Source organism: Pecten maximus, chromosome 15 (genome assembly GCF_902652985.1).
Source record: "Pecten maximus chromosome 15, xPecMax1.1, whole genome shotgun sequence".
NCBI classification, from domain to species: Eukaryota; Metazoa; Mollusca; class Bivalvia; order Pectinida; family Pectinidae; genus Pecten; species Pecten maximus.
Genome location: NC_047029.1, coordinates 6,456,653 through 6,480,919, shown reverse-complemented (window position 1 = coordinate 6,480,919; position 24,267 = coordinate 6,456,653). Strand labels below are relative to the sequence as shown.

General features: G+C 35.5%; 1 protein-coding gene across 2 annotated transcripts; it reads right to left on the bottom strand.

Annotated features, from left to right (window-relative positions):
• Positions 1-957: 957 nt before the first annotated feature.
• Positions 958-24,150, bottom strand: LOC117343703 (cullin-2-like). Of its 2 annotated transcripts, none has more exons than XM_033906169.1 (19): positions 24,048-24,150; positions 19,195-19,328; positions 18,385-18,487; positions 17,593-17,690; positions 16,840-16,945; positions 16,030-16,320; positions 15,222-15,384; positions 14,260-14,384; positions 13,445-13,552; positions 8,714-8,818; positions 8,161-8,289; positions 7,124-7,210; positions 6,603-6,752; positions 6,134-6,211; positions 5,818-5,884; positions 4,233-4,426; positions 3,800-3,907; positions 2,788-2,904; positions 958-1,890 (listed from the first exon to the last, which is right to left on the bottom strand). In XM_033906169.1, exons 2-19 carry the CDS (start codon positions 19,311-19,313, stop codon positions 1,759-1,761), a joined length of 2,280 nt encoding a protein of 759 aa, XP_033762060.1. In that variant the 5' UTR covers positions 19,314-19,328; positions 24,048-24,150; the 3' UTR covers positions 958-1,758. The 2 variants fall into 2 exon arrangements, with proteins under 2 accessions (XP_033762060.1, XP_033762061.1); XM_033906170.1 differs by having other exon boundaries at positions 8,756-8,818.
• Between the last annotated feature and the right edge of the window lie 117 nt (positions 24,151-24,267).

The window sequence follows — 24,267 nt, the reverse complement described above, 5'->3', positions numbered from 1 at the left end:
CACCCTGAAACACGAACTCGTTCGAGGTATTCCCATGCTGGACCCATATATGAAGTTTGGTCAGGATCCGTTCAAAAATGAAGTCGCAAGAGCGCTGACAAAGATTTTCTATAAATAGTAACGCTGACCTTGACCTTGACCTTGGCATCCTGAAACACGAACTCGTTTGAGGTATTCCCATGCTGGACCCATATACGAAGTTTGGTCAGGATCTGTTCAGAAATGAAGTTGCAAGAGTGCTGACAAAGATTTTCTATAAATAGTAACGGTGACCTTGACCTTGACCTTGGCACCCTGAAACACGAACTCGTTCGAGGTATTCCCATGCTGGACCCATATATGAAGTTTGGTCAGAATCCGTTCAAAAATGAAGTCGCAAGAGCGCTGACAAAAAGTGAACATACGTACGTACGAACGGAACGCTATATCCCCTCCCCGACTTTCGTCGCGAGGGGATAACAAAACATTCGTGTCTTACTGGTATATACTGCTTTCTGGCAGAGAAACTGAACTTCGAAAGATAACACAAACGATGAAATAACACGTGTATGTGAATAAGTACTACACATGGAATTCATGAAATAACTGTATACCGCTCCCTTTGGGACTCACGGAGAAGCTTTGGATAGAATAGTAGATATTCTGAAGAGAAGCCAAGTCTTGCTACTATATCCCTTTGTTCATAATATATCATTAAAAGATTTTGATCAAACTTTGTGTAACGGTCAAGTATCAGAATACCTTCAAACTTCTCAATCTCTCCCAGAGTGCATTGCGGTTCCCTTCATACACTGTTATAAAGGGAACCGCAATGTACCCTGGGAGAGATTCCAAACTACTACTGATTTCACAGTATGGGAATAATAATTTGTGTAGTAGCTATATCTGGTTACTAACGTGTAGTAATTTGTGTCTAGTTTGTATAGGAATATGCTTCAGTACCACAAACAACATCCATATTTTGATGTCATTGTCTCTATGACAACAACATTTATTTCAAATGCATATACATGACATTGTACAAAATCTTCTTTTAATATAATTTAGAGGTCATGACTCCAGTAAGAGTTCAAAGGTCAAAGATTTCAACCTTAACGTTGGTTTATATATCAATATTTGTTAACTAGGTCACAGCCACAACTGGTCGGAACTAGGTCACATCATCATATCACGGGGACTTCAGAATACTGCCTCATTTTGAACTTAAAGTAGACAATAAAATTACATTTTTTTTTCCAGCTAAAAATTGATGAAACAATCTTTAGGGAAATTTGTCAGAATTCCAGAAACGAATTAACATCTGTTAGATTGAGACATTTTCTATAATCTGTGTTGACGTTCAAGCAAATCAAAACAAGCCAACCTACCACTTGAGATTTGGAGAGAGATCACATATGGCCATGATTTAGAAATTAATATTAGATTTCAAATTTTTCATAAAACATCACAAACTGTTGTTTCTCAATGGCTTATGAATTCAGTGAAGGTGAAAACCATCACCCAACCTTGTATTACACAAGTAATATTCCACTGAAGAAATTTGTGTAGCATGATCACTTTCACACATATAATATGTCCACTCTACGGATTGTATGACACGAATCACATGAAAATCACTATCACATTCTTTTTCCATCCATTCCAGCGTAAACATTCTGTCCTTCGTTAATCCAGGAAATATGTTAACAAAACAATGAAGACAGCATTTCCAAGTATCACATTGTCCTAACCACCAACCCTACCGGTTGCTAAGTGATGCTATGCTACGTAGCGATACTCGTCTGACGAGTTGGGAGTCCGTTCCAGATACTGTTTGTCTATCAAAGCTTCTATACACTTTTTAATCATGGGAATATTGGGAGTGAACCGCGCTCGGGCCTGGCTGATCACCTGTGGAAAGACAACATTAATTTTGTTATATAGTGATAAAAGAGTGAAATTTCACTATTCACAAATAATCTCAATTTCCTGATCTGTATATATTTTGTCATAACATCTGGTGATTTCTGGTAAAAAGATACATGAATTCTGAAGTTGAACTTCGGTAGTTTGAGAACACATCATATATCTCACAATATCCCGAAGAAACACTAACGTTTTAAACCAATAACTCAGATATGGATATAGAGGCATATTGCCTGCATCCATTAATTATCATATCTTCTACCACAATACCCTGTGTTATTCAACTCTCAGACCATCAGTTAATCATTACAGCTGTTGATTAACAATCTGTTTATACCACACGTGGTATAAACTCTGTACGCATTTTGATTGGCTAACACGGTGAACTTTGACCCAAGCTGCAATTGTTATTGACGTCATCAATAATCTAATGACGTCACATCACCGGGTCCCGGACGTCACCGGTACACTTTATTTGCATACGCGAAATTATACTTGGCCAAGTTTCTCTTTGATTCAAGCCGATATTATTGTGGTAGAAACAGGTCACACGACTCGAAATTGTTGGATATGGAATTTATTTCACACTCGTAAGTTATTTTTTAAAAGTTGCAAAAAACACTCGCTAAAGCTCGTGTCTTTTGTAACTCTTAAAAAATAACTTACTCGTGTGAAATAAAATTCCATATCCAACAACCACTCGTTGTGTAACCTCTTTTTATCTCTTATAGTATAATGGAACTCGTCAACAGTTTGAGAACACATACCTCTTACAGTATAATGAAACATTTTGAAGATGTTCAGGACACAACTGAAGAAAATCCTTCAGAAATCACTTGACCTTTTATCAAGTTACTATTTACAGAATACACATGCACATACCTCCTGTATCAACATGGTGTGTTTTAGGATCTTTCTCGCCTTCATGATTCGGACAATGGCTGCTTGTAGATACATCTTTCTGTCCTCATCTACTGCATTGTGGGTACTTTCTACTTCCTGTTGATAGACACAATCATTTACAACACCAATGGTGTAGATATTTTATCATTTACAAAAGATTTTCTCTTATTTTGTCAAAGGAATGAACAGTAAGCTAGTTACTTCAGTTTTTACCTGCAGACAACTACTAGATAATCTACCTGGATTTATCTGCAAATAACCTCCTGCCCACAAATAAGCCCCTTCTTCATTTTTGCAGAATCGTCCATTTCAAAATAGTAACCTAAAAGTGGCTCACAAATGGGCGCTCAACAAACTTTTGATACTTAACTTTTACTTTAGTTGAGAGCTGGGGCTTATTTGAGGAAAAATACCAAAAGCTTCTCCATGCATATAGTATTTGGTTTGGTTTGGTTTGTTTTGTTTAATGTCCTATTAACAACCAGAGTCATTTAAGAACGTGCCAGGTTTTGGAGGTGGAGGAAAGCTGGAGTAACCAGAGAAAAACCACCGGCCTACGGTCAGTACCTGGCAACTGCCCCACGTAGGTTTCGAACTCGCAACCCTGAGGTGGAGGGCTAGTGATAAAGTGTTGGGACACCTCAACCATTTTGGCCAACGCGGCCCCATACATATGGTAATCAGTGTATACAAGGTGCTTGACAAATAAACTTATAATATTGTCATAGTAAATATGTATTTTGTGGTTTAGTATTGTTTAACGTCCTATCAACAGTTTAGGTCACTGAAGGATGGCTTGTATTTGTGGATGGGTGACCCTAAATCAATAACTCAAAACCATCTATGCACTTCAACCAGACAGTATATCAATGATTTTTTACCTTCCAGTGATTCCATGATTTATGAGTGATTTAAATGTCTATGTAATTTAAGGAGATCATGATATTTGACCTCATCATTTAAAAGGTCATAAACTTTGAGTTTGACATACCTGCGGAGACTCTCGTTGACCAGTGCTTGCGATTTTGAACTTCGTACGTTTATTTGTGTACTCCATATTGAGGTCAAAGGAACATCGACATAGATCATCCTTGTCTCCCTGGAAACAGCAACATTGTCAGTATTAGGGGAAATTGTTCAAAGAATAATTCCTAAATCTTTATTTCCAAGGAACAATACAATCAACAACGTCATATATATAACATTACATCGATTAAAAATTATACAATAGAATTGACAAAAGCATGGAATTGTTTATTGTCTCACATATACAAATTTTAATATCATTCAACAAAACTTAGTCCAGATTTCATGTTAAGTTACATTAATATTGTATGTATCAACATCGACCTTACATGGTTATTATAATTGGATTCATTACAAATAAGCCTGGATTTTGAAGTTAGCTGTAATGGAACATTTACCGTAACAATAACAAGCTTCGTGTCAATGAGCCCCTGGATCTGCTTGACGAGCTCTTTCTCTGGTAACTTTGTGTTATCCATGAGCTCTGTGAAGGTCAGTCTATCACAGGTGTTATAAAGCAGTAACATTGCCATGTGGAACGTTCCCATGGTAACGATGAATGGTCGCTTCAGGTAGTTAAATTTTAACTCAGCTACAAAGAAATAAAGCACACACTTGTCACTGATTTCCGTGCTTTTAAATTAAATAATTCATCATGTCCATCTTCCACAAGGTGTGATATAAAAACAAGCATTCTGTGAGTATTGCTAAACCAATACATGTCCCCTTACGGTGCACTCAAGTTAAAACTTTAGCCTAATTTGAGTAAAAAAAGTTTAGCCAAAACTGAAACATGATCATTTTATGAAAATAAGTTCATTCCAAACAATGTGTAAATTCAACTCTATTGGGTTGAATAAACAATGTTTCCTGCCCCTAAAAGATATTCAGGTATTCTTTTGGTATGTCTACTATACAGAGTAAAAGAATCTAAAGTGAATTTAAATTGAAATGTGTAATAACAGCCTTGGATTGAAATATAAACATGATTCTGCATAGCACAGCATAGTAGTACACTGATTTTATTCCAAAAGAACCTCATATCAGTGAAGCATTCAATACAGAGAAAACAGTGAAGTCCATATTATGGAAAAAATTTAAAAAGTGAAAATAATTTTTTCATTTTTAACTGTACAAAAGTAATCCCAATACCATATTAAGTGAATGGTGTGCCATTATAAAATTTTAACCAAAACTTTAACCTGAAGAATACAGAGAAAAAAGTTAAGTTCATAATATGCCAAAATTTTCAAAAAATGAAAATAATTTTTTTCATTTTTAACTGTACAAATGTAATGCCACACACCAAAAGAACCTTTATGCAAAGAATCAGCATCCTTATACCATTATTAAGTGAATGGTGTGCCATTACAAAACTTTAACCAAAACTTTAACCTCGAGAATACAGCAATAACAGTTTAGTCCATAATATGGCAAAAATTAAAAAAAAAAATTAAAAAAATAAAAATAAAATAAATTTCATTTTTAACTGTACAAATGTAATGCCACACACCAAAAGAGCCTCTATGTCATGTTCTCAGTGTAACCATTGTCACTTTTTTTTCATTATTAACTATATGTGAGTGTGCCAATATATATTTACATTTTTACATGTCTTGTTCTTGTTTGTTTGATGTTGTTTCCTTTTTTGCCCATTTTTACTCACCACGTTTTGGCCAACATAATAGTGCTGATGGGCCGCTTAGAATTAATAACTAAGTATATCTTAATCATGTACAACTACTATAAGCACACAATATAACATTAGCAATCTGGATCTTTTTTTCTGATGACGACTCATTACATTCATTACATTTAAGATTCTTACAGAACTAAGAAATTACCTTTTGAATTATGAACCTCTTGAATTCATATTTTTATTTCATATCTAACATTAGATATTGGAAACATATACATCCCCGTAATAAGTAAAATCTTTCTGAAATTTTCAATTTAGAAAATAATCCATATTAATTCACTTACCACTACAGAAATTATGCATCCACGTCAATTTTCTACCACTAAATTTTCCATTATAGAATGTTTCAAACTGAAATACAAAAGAAATATTATGCATCAAACATTTCACAATTAGATTGATTCTTTTAACTATTAGAAAATTATATCTTTCACAGGTGAAAAACATCTGCTAATAGACAAATGCGGATAAGCTATGTAATTCAATGTATAAACTGATTGTATGTCTTCTGTAAAACTTAAATTGCAATTCTGAATAAAAACCTGCTGTGTAATACCTTAATTTAACACATTTTTATAGAATCATTACAATGACACCTACCATTCTCACACTACGTTCTAACTCCTGCGGAATGGCAAAAGTTGGAAGGTTACTTTGTCCGATAGGCCAAGCTCCTGCCTGAAACAACATTTCACAACAAAATAAGTACATATGTACCATATAATATTTGTTACTACTTTATTCTTCAATAACAAAATCTGATGAAAAAAATAAATTATTGAAAATGTGACAGATTAATTCATGTGTATATAATTTCATCCGTCACGTTCAAAGAAAACTAGAAAATGTCAGGCAATTATGCCCCCACTCCTATGCAAAGAACTTTTTTTCTAAGTTATCCTTATGTCATTTATCTAGAATTGGGGGACAGACATAGGTAATGTTACATATGCCCCACTCTCCCCCAACCCCGCCCCACTCTCCCCCAACCCCTCCCCACCAATAAAATAGCAGGCGACATAAAAAAAGCCTGTACATCATCATACTCCTGTTAACAAATAACACAGACCTGTAACACCATGATGGTGAAATTGACACCGAGGTCCTCATTGTCCTTGTTTCTGATGAAGTCGCTGAAGTCGTTGTTGAGGCCCATACTTATACTCATATCTGTAAACATTCGGTGCAACTTATTGGTGAACTCGTACCCGCAAGCTTGCTGTAAGTGAGAAAAAGAAGAAATATCATACATTTTCCCCCACAAAGTACAAGTACATGTTTAATTAATGTCCTGTAGCATAATTATACTTTTTTGTATTCTTTTAAGTCTAATTAAACTGTTTAAGATATTTAGGATTAAATTATATATTTGATTTTGAATTGTTACACAGCCTCTTCAAGAGTGAAAGACAAAGAATAAGATGTTATGTTACAGAGGACAATTTAGCAAGTGTTTTTATACTCAAAACAGCACTGTTCCAGCATCTGTACTTGTTATATATGTAACTTTTACTGTAGACCTGTTCAGATTGTGATAATAATGCAGACCTTGTTCAGATTACCATAATAAACATAACGTCCTATAATTACCTTGAGTTTATTAATCATGGCTTCCTCAGCATCCATTGACGCAGACTGTGAGAATATTAACCTCTTGGCCAACATCCGCGAGTAAAACTGAAAGTACAAGAATAAGATATCATAACTGATGTACAAAAATTCTCTATGTAGTGTGTGAACAGATACGGCATAATAGGAAATGTTTGTGTGTACTTTCTTTCCTGGTACAGAGCTTTGGAATTATTTTGTAGATACAAACTTTTGTGGTTAGCGTGCAAATAATAATATAACAATAATATATACAACAATGTTCATTGTGTCATTTCATCTCTGTCATTGTCCTTACTAATATCCAACAAAAAATGTCTAGAACAGAAATCCTATCCAAACTGGAGCATATAGTGCTGAAACTTCATTCATATTGAATTCTTTAAGGAGCTTCAAGATTTTGAAACAGTTATGTATGAAGAGCTGTTTTTTAGTCCATGTCACCTTCTTTGTGGTAAAGTAATTAAAAAGTGTCCATACAATTTTTTTTTTATTTTACAACTAAATTGCAAGTTGTACTCATTTTGCATGCTTTATCCAGCACCCAAAAAGCAAATATTTTAAACACAACAAACCTTCCCCATTATAAGATAACTTTCAAACCTCATCTAGAGCATTTGTTTCCTACACTATGATTGATTGAATCTTTATCAAGTCACTAAATTGTGATATTGACCGGGTCATGCTATTTTCAGAAACAGCATTCCCTGATGTTACAGTACTGACAAATGCAGCATTTTTTAATTAACCATATTTTTTAATTTATACCTTGATTGATGATAAAAAAACATCCTAGTTCTACATTTCAATATTCAGATAATGATTTGGTTACATGAGCCTGAATAGTAATTTGGATTTTGATCTTGCCTCCATCAATACATTTTTTTCTGATTTTAATTTTTACAAATTTACCCGAACAAAAATACAAAATTGATAAATGTTTCTTGTTCAAATAAAATCTTAAAAATTGATGCATCACTACGGATAACAAGGGAGATCACTTTCCGATAAATATTTACCCTCTGGAAAACATCCTTATCATCCAAATATTTAAAGACGGTAATACAGCTAGACAATTTGTCATCCAACTCCATCTCAGAGATTCCCTTAGAACTCTTCTTTAGTAAGTTATCACAGTATTTAGCAAGCTGAAAAAGACAAACAATCAAATGTTACCACGGTAACAACACATTTTGATATGTTACTAATAAATCAATTCTTCATTTTGCTTTATATCATTTACCAATCAAAGACAACAACAAAATCAGTGTCATCAACCTGTAGTGACTTAACATCAAGTCAGTCACTTCAATATCAAAAGTCCACAAGAGTTTGATGGATAACCACGCAAAGAGTCCTTCTAATCAATTTCAATCAATTTCACAAAATGTGTATGACATTTCTAATTTACTGTTTTATTCAAGCGGGAGAAAAATGTCTGAGCTGACAATATCTTCTAATACCAGATTCCTTCCAGGATGTATTTTACATGGGTATTTCTATAGCTATGAGAGCTGAATCCTCCCTGTTGTTTGGGGACAGATCTATGCTGGACCGTTGTATTGTACTCACCAGCTCAGCTGATTTACATCTATACTGGACCCGTGTACTCACCAGCTCAGCTGATTTACATGGGTGTTTAGGATTGTGTCGGTAGTTTATCGCCGCAGCACAAGCCTGTAAGGTAAACAATAGTTCATCAATGGACTTTTTTGGTCGCAATTCATCATTTCATACATATTGGTGTGGAACAAATAAATTACAATCGAGAGGTACACAATTAGTGGTACGGGGGAATTACAAAATTTTTTGATAAATCTGGTCATGCCAAACAGTGAAAAAATTGGAATCATTTGTCTAGAGCTCCTACAACCTTTGTTACAGTGTAGGACTCGACCTAGGACAGTATTAAGATGTATACCTTGTCTAGAGCTCCTACAACCTTTGTTACTGTGTAGGACTCGACCTAGGACAGTATTAAGATGTTTACCTTGTCTAGAGCTCCTACAACCTTTGTTACTGTGTAGGACTCGACCTAGGACAGTATTAAGATGTACCTTGTCTAGACCTCCTACAACCTTTGTTACTGTGTAGGACTCGATCTAGGACAGTATTAAGATGTATACCTTGTCTAGAGCCCCTACAACCTTTGTTACTGTGTAGGACTCGACCTAGGACAGTATTAAGATGTTTACCTTGTCTAGAGCTCCTACAATCTTTGTTACTGTGTAGGACTCGACCTAGGACAGTATTAAGATGTTTACCTTGTCTAGAGCTCCTACAACCTTTGTTACTGTGTAGGACTCGACCTAGGACAGTATTAAGATGTATACCTTGTCTAGAGCTCCTACAACCTTTGTTACTGTGTAGGACTCGACCTAGGACAGTATTAAGATGTTTACCTTGTCTAGAGCCTCTACAATCTTTGTTACTGTGTAGGACTCGACCTAGGACAGTATTAAGATGTATACCTTGTCTAGATCTCTACAACCTTTGTTACTGTGTAGGACTCGACCTAGGACAGTATTAAGATGTACCTTGTCTAGAGCTCCTACAACCTTTGTTACTGTGTATGACTCGACCTAGGACAGTATTAAGATGTTTACCTTGTCTAGATCTCCTACAACGTTTGTTACTGTGTATGACTCGACCTAGGACAGTATTAAGATGTATACCTTGTCTAGACCTCCTACAACCTTTGTTACTGTGTATGACTCGACCTAGGACAGTGTTAAGATGTATACCTTGTCTAGAGCTCCTACAACCTTTGTTACTGTGTAGGACTCGACCTAGGACAGTATTAAGATGTATACCTTGTCTAGAGCTCCTACAACCTTTGTTACTGTGTAGGACTCGACCTAGGACAGTATTAAGATGTATACCTTGTCTAGAGCTCCTACAACCTTTGTTACTGTGTAGGACTCGACCTAGGACAGTATTAAGATGTATACCTTGTCTAGAGCTCCTACAACGTTTGTTACAGTGTAGGACTCGACCTAGGACAGTATTAAGATGTATACCTTGTCTAGAGCCTCTACAATCTTTGTTACTGTGTAGGACTCGACCTAGGACAGTATTAAGATGTACCTTGTCTAGACCTCCTACAACCTTTGTTACTGTGTAGGACTCGATCTAGGACAGTATTAAGATGTATACCTTGTCTAGAGCCCCTACAACCTTTGTTACTGTGTAGGACTCGACCTAGGACAGTATTAAGATGTTTACCTTGTCTAGAGCTCCTACAATCTTTGTTACTGTGTAGGACTCGACCTAGGACAGTATTAAGATGTTTACCTTGTCTAGAGCTCCTACAACCTTTGTTACTGTGTAGGACTCGACCTAGGACAGTATTAAGATGTATACCTTGTCTAGAGCTCCTACAACCTTTGTTACTGTGTAGGACTCGACCTAGGACAGTATTAAGATGTTTACCTTGTCTAGAGCCTCTACAATCTTTGTTACTGTGTAGGACTCGACCTAGGACAGTATTAAGATGTATACCTTGTCTAGATCTCTACAACCTTTGTTACTGTGTAGGACTCGACCTAGGACAGTATTAAGATGTACCTTGTCTAGAGCTCCTACAACCTTTGTTACTGTGTATGACTCGACCTAGGACAGTATTAAGATGTTTACCTTGTCTAGATCTCCTACAACGTTTGTTACTGTGTATGACTCGACCTAGGACAGTATTAAGATGTATACCTTGTCTAGACCTCCTACAACCTTTGTTACTGTGTATGACTCGACCTAGGACAGTGTTAAGATGTACCTTGTCTAGACCTCCTACAACCTTTGTTACTGTGTAGGACTCGACTTAGGACAGTATTAAGATGTACCTTGTCTAGACCTCCTACAACCTTTGTTACTGTGTAGGACTCGACTTAGGACAGTATTAAGATGTACCTTGTCTAGACCTCCTACAACCTTTGTTACTGTGTAGGACTCGACCTAGGACAGTATTAAGATGTTTACCTTGTCTAGAGCTCCTACAATCTTTGTTACTGTGTAGGACTCGACCTAGGACAGTATTAAGATGTTTACCTTGTCTAGAGCTCCTACAACCTTTGTTACTGTGTAGGACTCGACCTAGGACAGTATTAAGATGTATACCTTGTCTAGAGCTCCTACAACCTTTGTTACTGTGTAGGACTCGACCTAGGACAGTATTAAGATGTTTACCTTGTCTAGAGCCTCTACAATCTTTGTTACTGTGTAGGACTCGACCTAGGACAGTATTAAGATGTATACCTTGTCTAGATCTCTACAACCTTTGTTACTGTGTAGGACTCGACCTAGGACAGTATTAAGATGTACCTTGTCTAGAGCTCCTACAACCTTTGTTACTGTGTATGACTCGACCTAGGACAGTATTAAGATGTTTACCTTGTCTAGATCTCCTACAACGTTTGTTACTGTGTATGACTCGACCTAGGACAGTATTAAGATGTATACCTTGTCTAGACCTCCTACAACCTTTGTTACTGTGTATGACTCGACCTAGGACAGTGTTAAGATGTATACCTTGTCTAGAGCTCCTACAACCTTTGTTACTGTGTAGGACTCGACCTAGGACAGTATTAAGATGTATACCTTGTCTAGAGCTCCTACAACCTTTGTTACTGTGTAGGACTCGACCTAGGACAGTATTAAGATGTATACCTTGTCTAGAGCTCCTACAACCTTTGTTACTGTGTAGGACTCGACCTAGGACAGTATTAAGATGTATACCTTGTCTAGAGCTCCTACAACGTTTGTTACAGTGTAGGACTCGACCTAGGACAGTATTAAGATGTATACCTTGTCTAGAGCCTCTACAATCTTTGTTACTGTGTAGGACTCGACCTAGGACAGTATTAAGATGTACCTTGTCTAGACCTCCTACAACCTTTGTTACTGTGTAGGACTCGATCTAGGACAGTATTAAGATGTATACCTTGTCTAGAGCCCCTACAACCTTTGTTACTGTGTAGGACTCGACCTAGGACAGTATTAAGATGTTTACCTTGTCTAGAGCTCCTACAATCTTTGTTACTGTGTAGGACTCGACCTAGGACAGTATTAAGATGTTTACCTTGTCTAGAGCTCCTACAACCTTTGTTACTGTGTAGGACTCGACCTAGGACAGTATTAAGATGTATACCTTGTCTAGAGCTCCTACAACCTTTGTTACTGTGTAGGACTCGACCTAGGACAGTATTAAGATGTTTACCTTGTCTAGAGCCTCTACAATCTTTGTTACTGTGTAGGACTCGACCTAGGACAGTATTAAGATGTATACCTTGTCTAGATCTCTACAACCTTTGTTACTGTGTAGGACTCGACCTAGGACAGTATTAAGATGTACCTTGTCTAGAGCTCCTACAACCTTTGTTACTGTGTATGACTCGACCTAGGACAGTATTAAGATGTTTACCTTGTCTAGATCTCCTACAACGTTTGTTACTGTGTATGACTCGACCTAGGACAGTATTAAGATGTATACCTTGTCTAGACCTCCTACAACCTTTGTTACTGTGTATGACTCGACCTAGGACAGTGTTAAGATGTACCTTGTCTAGACCTCCTACAACCTTTGTTACTGTGTAGGACTCGACTTAGGACAGTATTAAGATGTACCTTGTCTAGACCTCCTACAACCTTTGTTACTGTGTAGGACTCGACTTAGGACAGTATTAAGATGTACCTTGTCTAGACCTCCTACAACCTTTGTTACTGTGTAGGACTCGACTTAGGACAGTATTAAGATGTACCTTGTCTAGACCTCCTACAACCTTTGTTACTGTGTAGGACTCGACCTAGGACAGTATTAAGATGTACCTTGTCTAGACCTCCTACAACCTTTGTTACTGTGTAGGACTCGACTTAGGACAGTATTAAGATGCATACCTTGTCTAGAGCCCCTACAACCTTTGTTACTGTGTAGGACTCGACCTTGGACAGTATTAAGATGTATACCTTGTCTAGAGCTCCTACAACCTTTGTTACTGTGTAGGACTCGACCTAGGACAGTATTAAGATGTATACCTTGTCTAGAGCTCCTACAACCTTTGTTACTGTGTAGGACTCGACCTAGGACAGTATTAAGATGTTTACCTTGTCTAGAGCTCCTACAACCTTTGTTACTGTGTAGGACTCGACCTAGGACAGTATTAAGATGTTTACCTTGTCTAGAGCTGCTACAACCTTTGTTACTGTGTAGGATTCGACCTAGGACAGTATTAAGATGTTTACCTTGTCTAGAGCTCCTACAATCTTTGTTACTGTGTATGACTAGACCTAGGACAGTATTAAGATGTTTACCTTGTCTAGAGCTCCTACAAACTGTTGATCAGTCTGAAACGTCTGCTGTATAAGCTCTGTGTAATGCTTGTGTACCTCCAACATAGACTCCACAAACTGGGCTGGTATCTAAACAATAGAACATACAATGAATGTTAATACCTATACATACAACAAAAGATTTCAAAATCAATATAAAGTTGTTTTTTTCATAATTAATTTGAAATAACATCTACCTTTGTCACAATAAGACAATACATTTAGCTGATCTACAGCAACTATAGGTGTACAATCTTGAAAAACTGCGCATTTAGAAAAAATATCAACTGCAAATAAAAAATCTTGAAATTCTGAAAAAAATAGTCCTGTATGGTGAAACTCTAATTAATCTACATCCATTTCCAGTGTGAAAAACTGGTTATGGGATTTAACAATATTTAAATACTAGGATGGGAATTGAATAATTATCATAATTCCCTAAAAAACATGATTTCAAAAAACAAGATCCAGAGAATCCATGGGGCTTGATCTGGTTTGGTTAAATGGCCTTTTTTACCTATGATTACTTACACCTATTAAACTTAATCTCTATGAGTATGTTAATGATTTATCACTGGAACTTTTCTCTTTAATTTCAATGTAATTCAGTGTATTAGAAATAATCTTTGTCTGATGATCTGCTTTCTTTTACTGCATTTGGTAGCTTCGAGCTTACATAAATATGTGTATCTCTATTAGAAAGAAAGTTTTGGGCAGTTTCTTTCTCCATATTTTTGATAGGTGAACTATTGAAAGGCTTTATGATAACTTGTTTTTATTTTGGAAAACCATCTTACATTTTCACCCTTAAGGTTTTTGACTGCCTCGAGTCCTGTCCGCCGAATATGGGACTCCACCTCCTGTATCAGGACGCCGAGTCCACCATTTATAGGCTTAAGTAGTCGATACATATTGGACAAGTCTACAAAGCAAAATAATCATATCGTATACGATACATGTAACAATATGAATATATCGTAATAAAGATTAGACCTTTAAGTTTAAGAAATGAATATGTTACACTTAATTATTAAATGATAAAATCCAAGATGGCCATCTGTCAGCCATTCTGTTTTCCAACCACTAAATCAGCCTCGAAATTGAGCATCCACAACTACAGACCAAGGGGAACCTACATATTAAATCTGAGAAAGGTCCTACTGGTACATAATAAACAAACTAATAATGATAACACAAATTAATTTAAAGGTAATTTAAATAGCACATTGTCGGATGATGGTTGGCTAAGGGCTGTTCGAAAATTATGTGAGTGGGAGGAGTGGAAGGCATTTTTTCAGAAACCCCTACCACCCATAAAATATTAAAACATATTTTGTATAACGATACTTCAAAACGGGGATTTACCCCCCATCACACATCAAATACTAAAACATATTCTGTACTAGGAATACAAGAAAAATATGGATTTACCCCATCACTATCAAATTTTAATACAAGTGCCTCCCATACAAATTATTCTGGAATAGCCCTACAATGATGAGTGACCCATACAAATTATTCTCGACTAGCCATAAAATGATAAGTCATTAGTGGCTGATAAAAATTATTCTGAAATAGCTCTAAAATGTTAGTAACCCATACAAATTATTCTGGAATAGCCCTAAAATGATAAGTGGCCGATACAAATTATTCTGGAATACCACTAAAATGATAAGTGGCTGATAAAAATTATTCTCGAATGGCCCTAAAATGATAAGTAACATTAGAGTGGCATGGCCACCTGATTTGACTACTGTACCTTTAGTGTGTTTCAGCTTGACCATCTCCTTACATTCGCCGTGTAGAAACTGTAAGTGGTCAGCCACCATACGTTGTTGGCACTCAAACGTGATCTTATTGTACGAACTCGGGTGAAGGAACTTCCGACTACGGAAATCCTCATTGTCTAACCTAAATATAACCTAGGGAGAAACAAAACGCAAAAAGATACTGAGAATTTGATATTCTTTGATGATTACAAATTAACAACTAGTATTTAATGTAACAAGGACCATTACATATGTCCCCCAAACGACCCCTGCAGTCATAAATGAAGAAGTGCAATACTTTTTGTAATGTCATACTACATCTAGCTATAAACCCATTCAAAGAATTTCAATATATCATTTAAATTTAACACTTTGCAATGACATCAAGTACCCATAGAAATACATTCACATTGAAACAAACAGCATGAAAAATTAGAATTTTACCTCAAATATGGAGCTATCATTCACTTTGCATAATGTGTTTAATTCAGAAAAATATCATTTTTGAAGATTAATTCTTGTCCCCATAACTAAAACACAATATTACATGTGATTATGTCTTGCCTGTCCTGCTTTATATCTCAAGTTTAATCAAAATTTGACACACACACAAAATCTAAGTGAAATGTTGCTGTTGCTGAGATCGATCATCACTGCCATCATTGTTGACAGTAAACTAACAACAAGCTCTCACTTTCACAATTTTCCTCTAAGATCAAACAATTACTGCCCTAAGTAGTATTTTAGTAGATGTTTTCAACAAAAAAACAATGATAATTCATATTTTATAGAACTCACTTTTTCCATGTATTCCGAACAATTACACTCATCCTTCAATTTGGCTGCTTCCTGTCTGTAGTAGTCACCCGTCTCCTTCCGGAACGGCTTCTCGAATATATCCTCATACAGTTGTAGGGGATGCTTCTTTTTGTAGTCCTCTACATTCACAAATGAATTGATGACACCATGGAGAATGGTCTGGTTGACTGTGCCGTTACATCGGTCCTGCCACACGTCAATCAAAATCAGACGCACCAGCGCATCCTTCAACGGTTCTACCATCAGACGCTTCCAGGTGTCCAATGCAAGCTATCAGGGTTCAAGATATATTGACAATATAGTGATAATCACAGACATATCTAAAACTGAAGTAAATTGACCTAAGGCATTGATCGTGAGTAAAATACTTCATAAATCAGTCGGATGGTAAATGAAAGTAACCAAACATAGCAACCGAAAATCAGAAAAGGATTTCACTCGATTTGTAATAGGGATGTAAATTCTATCAAGAATTTTCAATAATAAGCATTATTATGAAATGTGCAAGTACATAAGTTCATAAGGAATTATCCAGGTAGGTCTAATGGACAGAAAACATGTTAGGGAAGATGGCATAAAAAGTTTATTATCATTGTTTTAATTTCATGAAGCGGTACTAATTGAAAAAAACAAAGTCAATTACCATATTCAAAATCAGGAACTTGTAATTATATGAAAAGTATAAATATTGGTTTCAAAACTTTTATGGTTTAACTACTAAACCAGAACTGTATTAATACCCAGATAACTAATAATGTAACAGACTCTGCCAACAGTCGTTATAATTACCTCTCCGATCTCCAGCATCTGGTCAGAGGATTCGATAGAGAACCCGCCATAGCTAAGGTCAGCATCACTATACTTCTGTTTCTTTATATAGGTCGTGTTTAGGTACCTAGGGATACAAAACAGGGTCATCATCACTGTACTATATATAGGTCGTGTTTAGATACCTAGGGATACAAAACAGGGTCATCATCACTGTACTATATATAGGTCGTGTTTAGGTACCTAGGGATACAAAACAGGGTCATCATCACTGTACATCTGTATATATATAGGTCGTGTTTAGATACCTAGGGATACAAAACAGGGTCATCATCACTGTACATCTGTATATATATAGGTCGTGTTTAGATACCTAGGGATACAAAACAGGGTCAGCATCACTGTACATCTGTATATATATAGGTCGTGTTTAGATACCTAGGGATATAAACCTTTGACATACTGCGTACAATACTGAAGTATAACTTCAACCAACAACTTACAGCCTCAGGTGTATTGGTCAGCTTTCAAAGAGTATTTTCAAAATTGATTCCAATCACACAGAACTCAAGTATTTCATTAGAAGTTGTGAGCAATTTACAACTGAAGCATACAAAGATTTTATTCATTTTTTCAAATTAACATTAAATGAGGAAAGATGATATTTTTTTCACCGATATCAGAAATTCAACAAACTGATCTTGTTCACTGAAACAGCTTCATCAGTTCATGTGATGAAGTTGATCATGATCAAGACCAGTTTTATTAACATACCCATACAGCTGGTTGAGGAAGCTGGACCCTTTACTGTACTGTACCCAGTGTGTGTGGTACAGAGACAGGAAATTCTTTTCTCCACCGTCCACAACATTCTGGAAATAGGATAAATCAGTTATGTGACCAATATTTAGGTTGCAAAAACTTGTCATTTAAAACAGTTTTTACTGGTAAGATGTATATTGAATTCCTGAAAGCTTTGACTATATATACTGCATTCTTTGATAATGGCAATAACACATAATATTATCTGTTAATGTGTGGTAGAAGAAATACTAGACAATGAAATAAAAGACAGACTAAATTCATAGAATGAGACTCGAGAACGCTTGTGAAAGATATATACATATACCCTTATTACCCTTACTCCAACTTAGTTGGAAAATAAACTTTATGCAAAACTTAACTCAAAATTTTAAACATGTCAAAAGCTAGAAAGAAAATTGATTTTTAAAACTGACTAAACAGCAATGGTGTTCGATCCAAGAGGGCTTCCATGCATGCTTGCAAACTATATGCACCATCGCATTACTAATGAGCATATACAGTTTATTGTACTGTACACTTGTATATAAATATAAAGTGCAAAACTTCTTAACCTTAAGTACAGATATATTGAGGATGCCACGGACCATTTTGTGACAGGGGAATAAAAACCTCTTATCTACATGGCTCCATTCGAATAGCCTCTTCTCATGATCACCACTAAGAGCCTTGGATGATAATTATCCCCCACACAATATGTCCTTGGAGATTACATCTCACATTCTGTCCCCACCTTATAATTACCTTATGTAGAGTCTCTACATGGGCTTCCAGGAAGTTCTTAGTCTCTTGGTAAAGCCGGTCCCCTAGGGGTTCAGGGCAGGCTACACACAGGGCATATACATCTGTGGTTAGTGTCAAGGTATTTCTTCATGTACTAATTAACACCTGTCCTAAACAACATACTCTCTTCTATTCACATCCAAGAATTTCATTTAAACCAACATGTGCTGGCCAAGGAAAAAAGTCAGAGGAAACTAAGACTAACTTTCTGAGAAACTGATCGAGCTATAGACAAAAATTCATGAAAGCATTATTTAGTGTACAACAATTGTGAAAGAAGTTATATCAACTTATATTAATCATGCTTGTTGGCCCGGATGGAAGCGTGAGGGATCTCAGTGTGGGAGGAGACCCCGAGTACTCAGAGAAAACCCATGTGATCAGACAGGCACCCCTAAACTTTCCACATCCGATCAGGGAATCAATAGTTAACCCTGGCCGCTAATTAGGTAAAAGGAAAATGTACATGTAAAGGAAAGTATATATATTTGCACATGTTATACCAGGACATGCTACATACACTGTGACATCCAACAAGCCAAAATTCTTAATGTTGATGCGTACACTAAATGATAGGTTACTTTGTTGTGAAAAGTCAAAAAATGAAATGAATTCAAATTCATTAAGGTTCATGATCAGCTGACAAGATCAAAAGAGTCACAATCCAAGTGACAAGTAGAAATGTTTGATTGTTCAATGTGTGAAAATTGCCGTGCATAGAACGATGGGAGAAACATCAATACAAAATAGTGACGACTGATGAAAGGATATGAGAATCTGTCGTTCCAGGTAGCTCGGGGTACCTGGGCACAAGTTATTACCCCCTTCACAGTTTCCAGCAAATTGACCCAAGTTGTGTCAAAATCAACACGCCGGGGTCGTAGGGACATCGTCAACGATTAAATCTGCCAAAATAAAAAAAACAAAACCATAATTATATAAACTATCAATTGTTTTACATAGCTTCCTAATTTATAGTGTATCATTACAACTATCAAATTACATTGACACAACAATACTAATTACATAGAGGCATATATTGATACTTGTGTTTTTCTTCCCTTTCAGGGGCCAGTTTCATCATTACTCACTTAAGGAAATTCTGAACTTAAATTTTCTATGATAGGAAAGCACTACAGAACTTAAGGAAATAATCTTAGTTATAAGGAACCATCTTCATATTCTGTGATGCTTTAATCGATATCTCTGGTGGGAAATTTAATGTTATTAAAAGAATTTCCTTATTTTAATGAAACTGGGCCCAGATTTCCAAAGGCAAGGATATATGCACAGAACTTCTTAAATCATTGAAACTTAATGATATTAATAATTAATGCAGACAGTGATTAACAGTTTCTGGAATATTCATATATGTTATAGTAGTACAACAAATACTTATCAAGTGTCGAGGCCACTTATAATTATGATCATAGGTGCTGTGCATGAGGGATCGAAATACAGGAGAAAAGCAAATATTATATAAATATAAAATGGCATGTAATAAGAAGACATTTTCATTGGTTTTTATGTGGATTCCTGAATGTTTTACTGGTGATTATCCTATATGTCATTTTAAGGAATTTTCTTTTCTTTAAAAAGGCTGTGGTTGCGTTAAAGTGGTGATGAACGGTACCGGTGAAGAATTACATTTTTTAACCTCACCTGAATTGGTATACTATATATGATTAAGTTGAATTCTTAGATTGATTATAATTAATCTGTGATGTCCATCATGTTTCTTGATAAACCACATTGTGATTCCCTATATATAAGATTCTGTGAATTACGTATACTCTCCCAGTATATTCTGGGTCATGGTTTTAACGTTCCTAAGTTTATTAAATTGTACCCAATTTACTGGGTTTTTTTTTGTCTCCGTGTCATAACTGATCTGTATCGTGATTTCAGATCTGAAAACTTTAGTTAGAAGAAACTTGCATAGGAAATTTGATTTGTTCCCGATGAATTGGCCTACCTTATATGTTCAATTGATTCGCACGTTCATGTTAAATATGTTGTGCAAGCATTTCACTATCGACTGATTTAAAACATGCAACCACTTAATTGCTATCAGAATCTCTGTTACGAAAAACATGCTTATATATGTTAGGTTTTTCTTTCATAATCACTTCAACCAACTCATGATCAACCATGGCCAGCATCGCCAATTTTTGTGTGGCCTATTTTTGGGAAATGACGCACCAATCGAAAGTATTCTACTTTCATTTTAAATATCAAATGTAAAAACAATTGGAGATTTCATTTATTGATTTCCAATTGGAAAATCCGAAACTAAAAACAGTATATATAACTTAACAAATGACTTCAAACATATGAAAGATCAAATTATTTCCAGTCCCATCCTGAACTCATCAGGATTTATCATAGAAATAAGCGACATTTTGATTCCCCAAAAAGTTCCGAATGAATTTGTTCTAGCGAAATTTGGTGATGATCACTTAAGGTTGTTGTTTCACAGCACCTAAAAATACACCTGTACATGTAATGTAATTCATAGCAAAAATGTTTGCAGTTGTTTTAACATAAATCCAACTTTCAAGCATATGCATTATCCAGATTCTCTACAAACTCATGATCACATTAGGAAAATAAGCATGGAATGTTTTCTCAATTAGATTACAGGAGGATCGTCTATGATCATGAGTATATTTTATACACAAGTCTATCAAGAAAAGATCTAATTATATAAAGTGACAAAGCCTGGGTTCATCCATTGTGTACAAATGCAACACAACTAACTTTCTTTTTGTATTTCATTACTTTCCTGGTTGAGAATTGAGGATCATTTCAAATGATTTGTCTATATATAAAATGTGTTGAATTTTATTTGAGGATGATCAATCAATCATTAATTCATTGTTCGAGAAATTGTGATGACCAAATAACATTTAATGTGATTTGAATTCCCCACACTTCTCAATAATTGTCATACTTAAGCTTGTTTATATAATAATTAGCCTTTTGTATCTACCGTATATGACCTAATAAAGACGCAGGTAATTGACAGTGGGGGCGCCCTTATTAAAGATTCATTATTCTGAGGTTTTATGAAACAGCTATACCTTATAGCAAAATACCCAAGGCTGTGGAAACGGTAAAATATTCAGTCTTAAAAATATTCCAGATGAAGATATCTATTCATTATCATAAATTAAGCTTAAACATCACTAGAATATTCCTGTAAACTTGTTAACCATTCTAGCTGTTTTTCAGAACAGAGAATGTGTGTTCCAACATTTATGTTCAAAATGGATCGATCTGTTTTGTATTCTATTTATAGATACAGGTGATTTCCCAGATCATATTAGACATCGTTTTCTTTGACCTAATAATTGATTTACGCTGTCTTTTACTAGCTTTCTGTTTTTAACAACATTTAGTTAACAACATGAATTAAGTCTTTTACTTGATCTGCAAATAAATATGGTAGTTATAATTATTGATAAGTAATTTGTATACATGTGTTCAGCATTAGTTTCGGGTGCACTTTGTACTGACATCTGTATCACTGAATATATGGCGAAAACTTCTATTCCAGTGACTTAATTGGGTGACGAAAATTAAACACATAAAGAAGCAAAACATTTCACATAGGTTATTACTTTTGAACTCAGTCAAAGATTTTTTTCTGGGGGAAAAAAGGTAGGGGCGCCCTTATTAGGTCATATATAGTTTGAAGGGACATTCCTTCATTTGAGTAAAGTTTAGGTCATTAAAATTAAACTTACAGGGAAATATGTATTTTTGTCAAGTAGTAAAAGTTATAATCTTTACATTAATATGACAATTACGATATACTCTCAAGATAAACCAAAGTTCTTTGAGTATTAAGTCCTGAAAATTCTTGATTTGACCCGAAGTATCACTAATTACCACAAAGACATAGCCTACAGTTTTTGTATATGATACGCTTTTTTCCTGTACAATTCGGTGTTTATTTCAGCTTGTAGGTACAAACACTAATATAATCATTGTTCAGAAATATATTTCATCAATAGAAATTTTGCATATTTCTGATTTCCGAACGAAGCAATAAATATAATGCCCCTTTTATTACAAGTTTCAAAATTTCTATGCTGACTGATGTACAACTGGTTCAACCGTTTGGACCGCAAAAATGAAAACGGCCTTGGTCAATTTGGTACCTAATGAGAACGCATGTGGGTTAATGTTGCATTTATAATTAAAAAGAACAAAAAACATCATGTTTTAATATAAATTCAATATTTAATGATTTCCCGGTTAGTTCTGTTTGTTATTTTGATCGGATTTTAATGTTAGGTGTCCAACGTCTTTATCGGGATGTTTTCGTCGTTCCTCGTGTTCTCACGTGACCGGCACGAAGGACTACATTAACACTTGGTCGGTAAATATGGCCAGAGCACCCGACCAACGTATTTTGTCGTACAAACAAATATGATACACTTATTCATCGTGCTAAGAAACCGAGAAAAAGTGCTGTACATTCTTCTATTTATTCAAGTATGGTTACATAACGGCGTTATAAACTGGTGTTAATTGAAGAAATGCCGATTAATTGACTACTTTTTAAGTAATTTTGACGATGTTTGTCATTTTCGTAAGAATGTACAGCACTTTTCGTTGCTCTCATACAATTACCTTCACGCTCGTACCTGTTTCATAAGTATTGATTTGGGGTAGTCGGGTGCTCTAGGACGATTCATAGAGCAAGTGTTAATGTTCATTCTCCAATATTGGAACTCTTCAGTGTTTTAAGTATCGAAATCGGCATATAGAAACGAACAAACGTTAATAAACGAATGCAATGGATCGTAATTAATTCAATTAATTATTTACAGATGATTTCCAAAGACATAAGGTATAGTTAGAAGTTTTCGGCTGTACACATGCAAGTTTGTAAATTCGTCACTGTGATGAAACCACCGTCCTCGTCGTTGCCATGACAGCCGATCGAAGCTGCGATCACGAATGCACTGACAAAGTGAAAGTTGAAGTATTTTTCGCAACATGCGGTTTAAACTTAAAATTACAATCACACCTCATATTGATTGGGGTTGTTTAATCATACCCGATCAATTGAATTATCAGAAAACTAACAAAAACATTAAAAAACACAGAATGAAGCCTTCATGTCAGGCAGTGCAGACACAACGCGGGATCTGTAAACAATGTGACGTCATTGGAATGTACAAGTTGCAACAATGTACAACAATGTATATTTTACATGAATACACTAATGAGCAACAAAACGGGACGCAACATTAACCCACATGCGAATATCTTGCATTGTGCAATATCTAGATCTACATGTAAAAAAATAATACATGTAGACTCTAGATCTATCAAAACAATGTAAACGTATTTCAAAAATGTTTGCACACATGAATAAGACCAAAATGACAAAAGATACAATTTAAGTAGGATAAATACTCAAGTAGAAGTTATATTTTTAGATATGACATGTAACATCTTGATGTTTAACATCAAACTTCCTGAAACAGGCCGAACTTTCATTTCGACCGAAAATATTAAAACTACAATTCTGTCTAAAAGCATATACCGATTGGTCTATAAAATGCCATGAAATATAAGTGTCGCGTTAACCATCTAAGAACGTATACCTGGAGAAATATGGTGGGCGGTGTATTCAGTAAATTAAGAAATAATTCCCTCAAGTGCAAGCACACAGGAGGTCGCCATGTTCTCCCGTTTTGCAACGAGAAGTCTACGAGATTTTTTAGCAATCATTATATTTTTCTAAATGTAAAACAGTAGCGGATTTCATAGATATTATTAATAGGTTTAACTTAAAAGTATTATCACAATTAGCGTTAGCTTTAA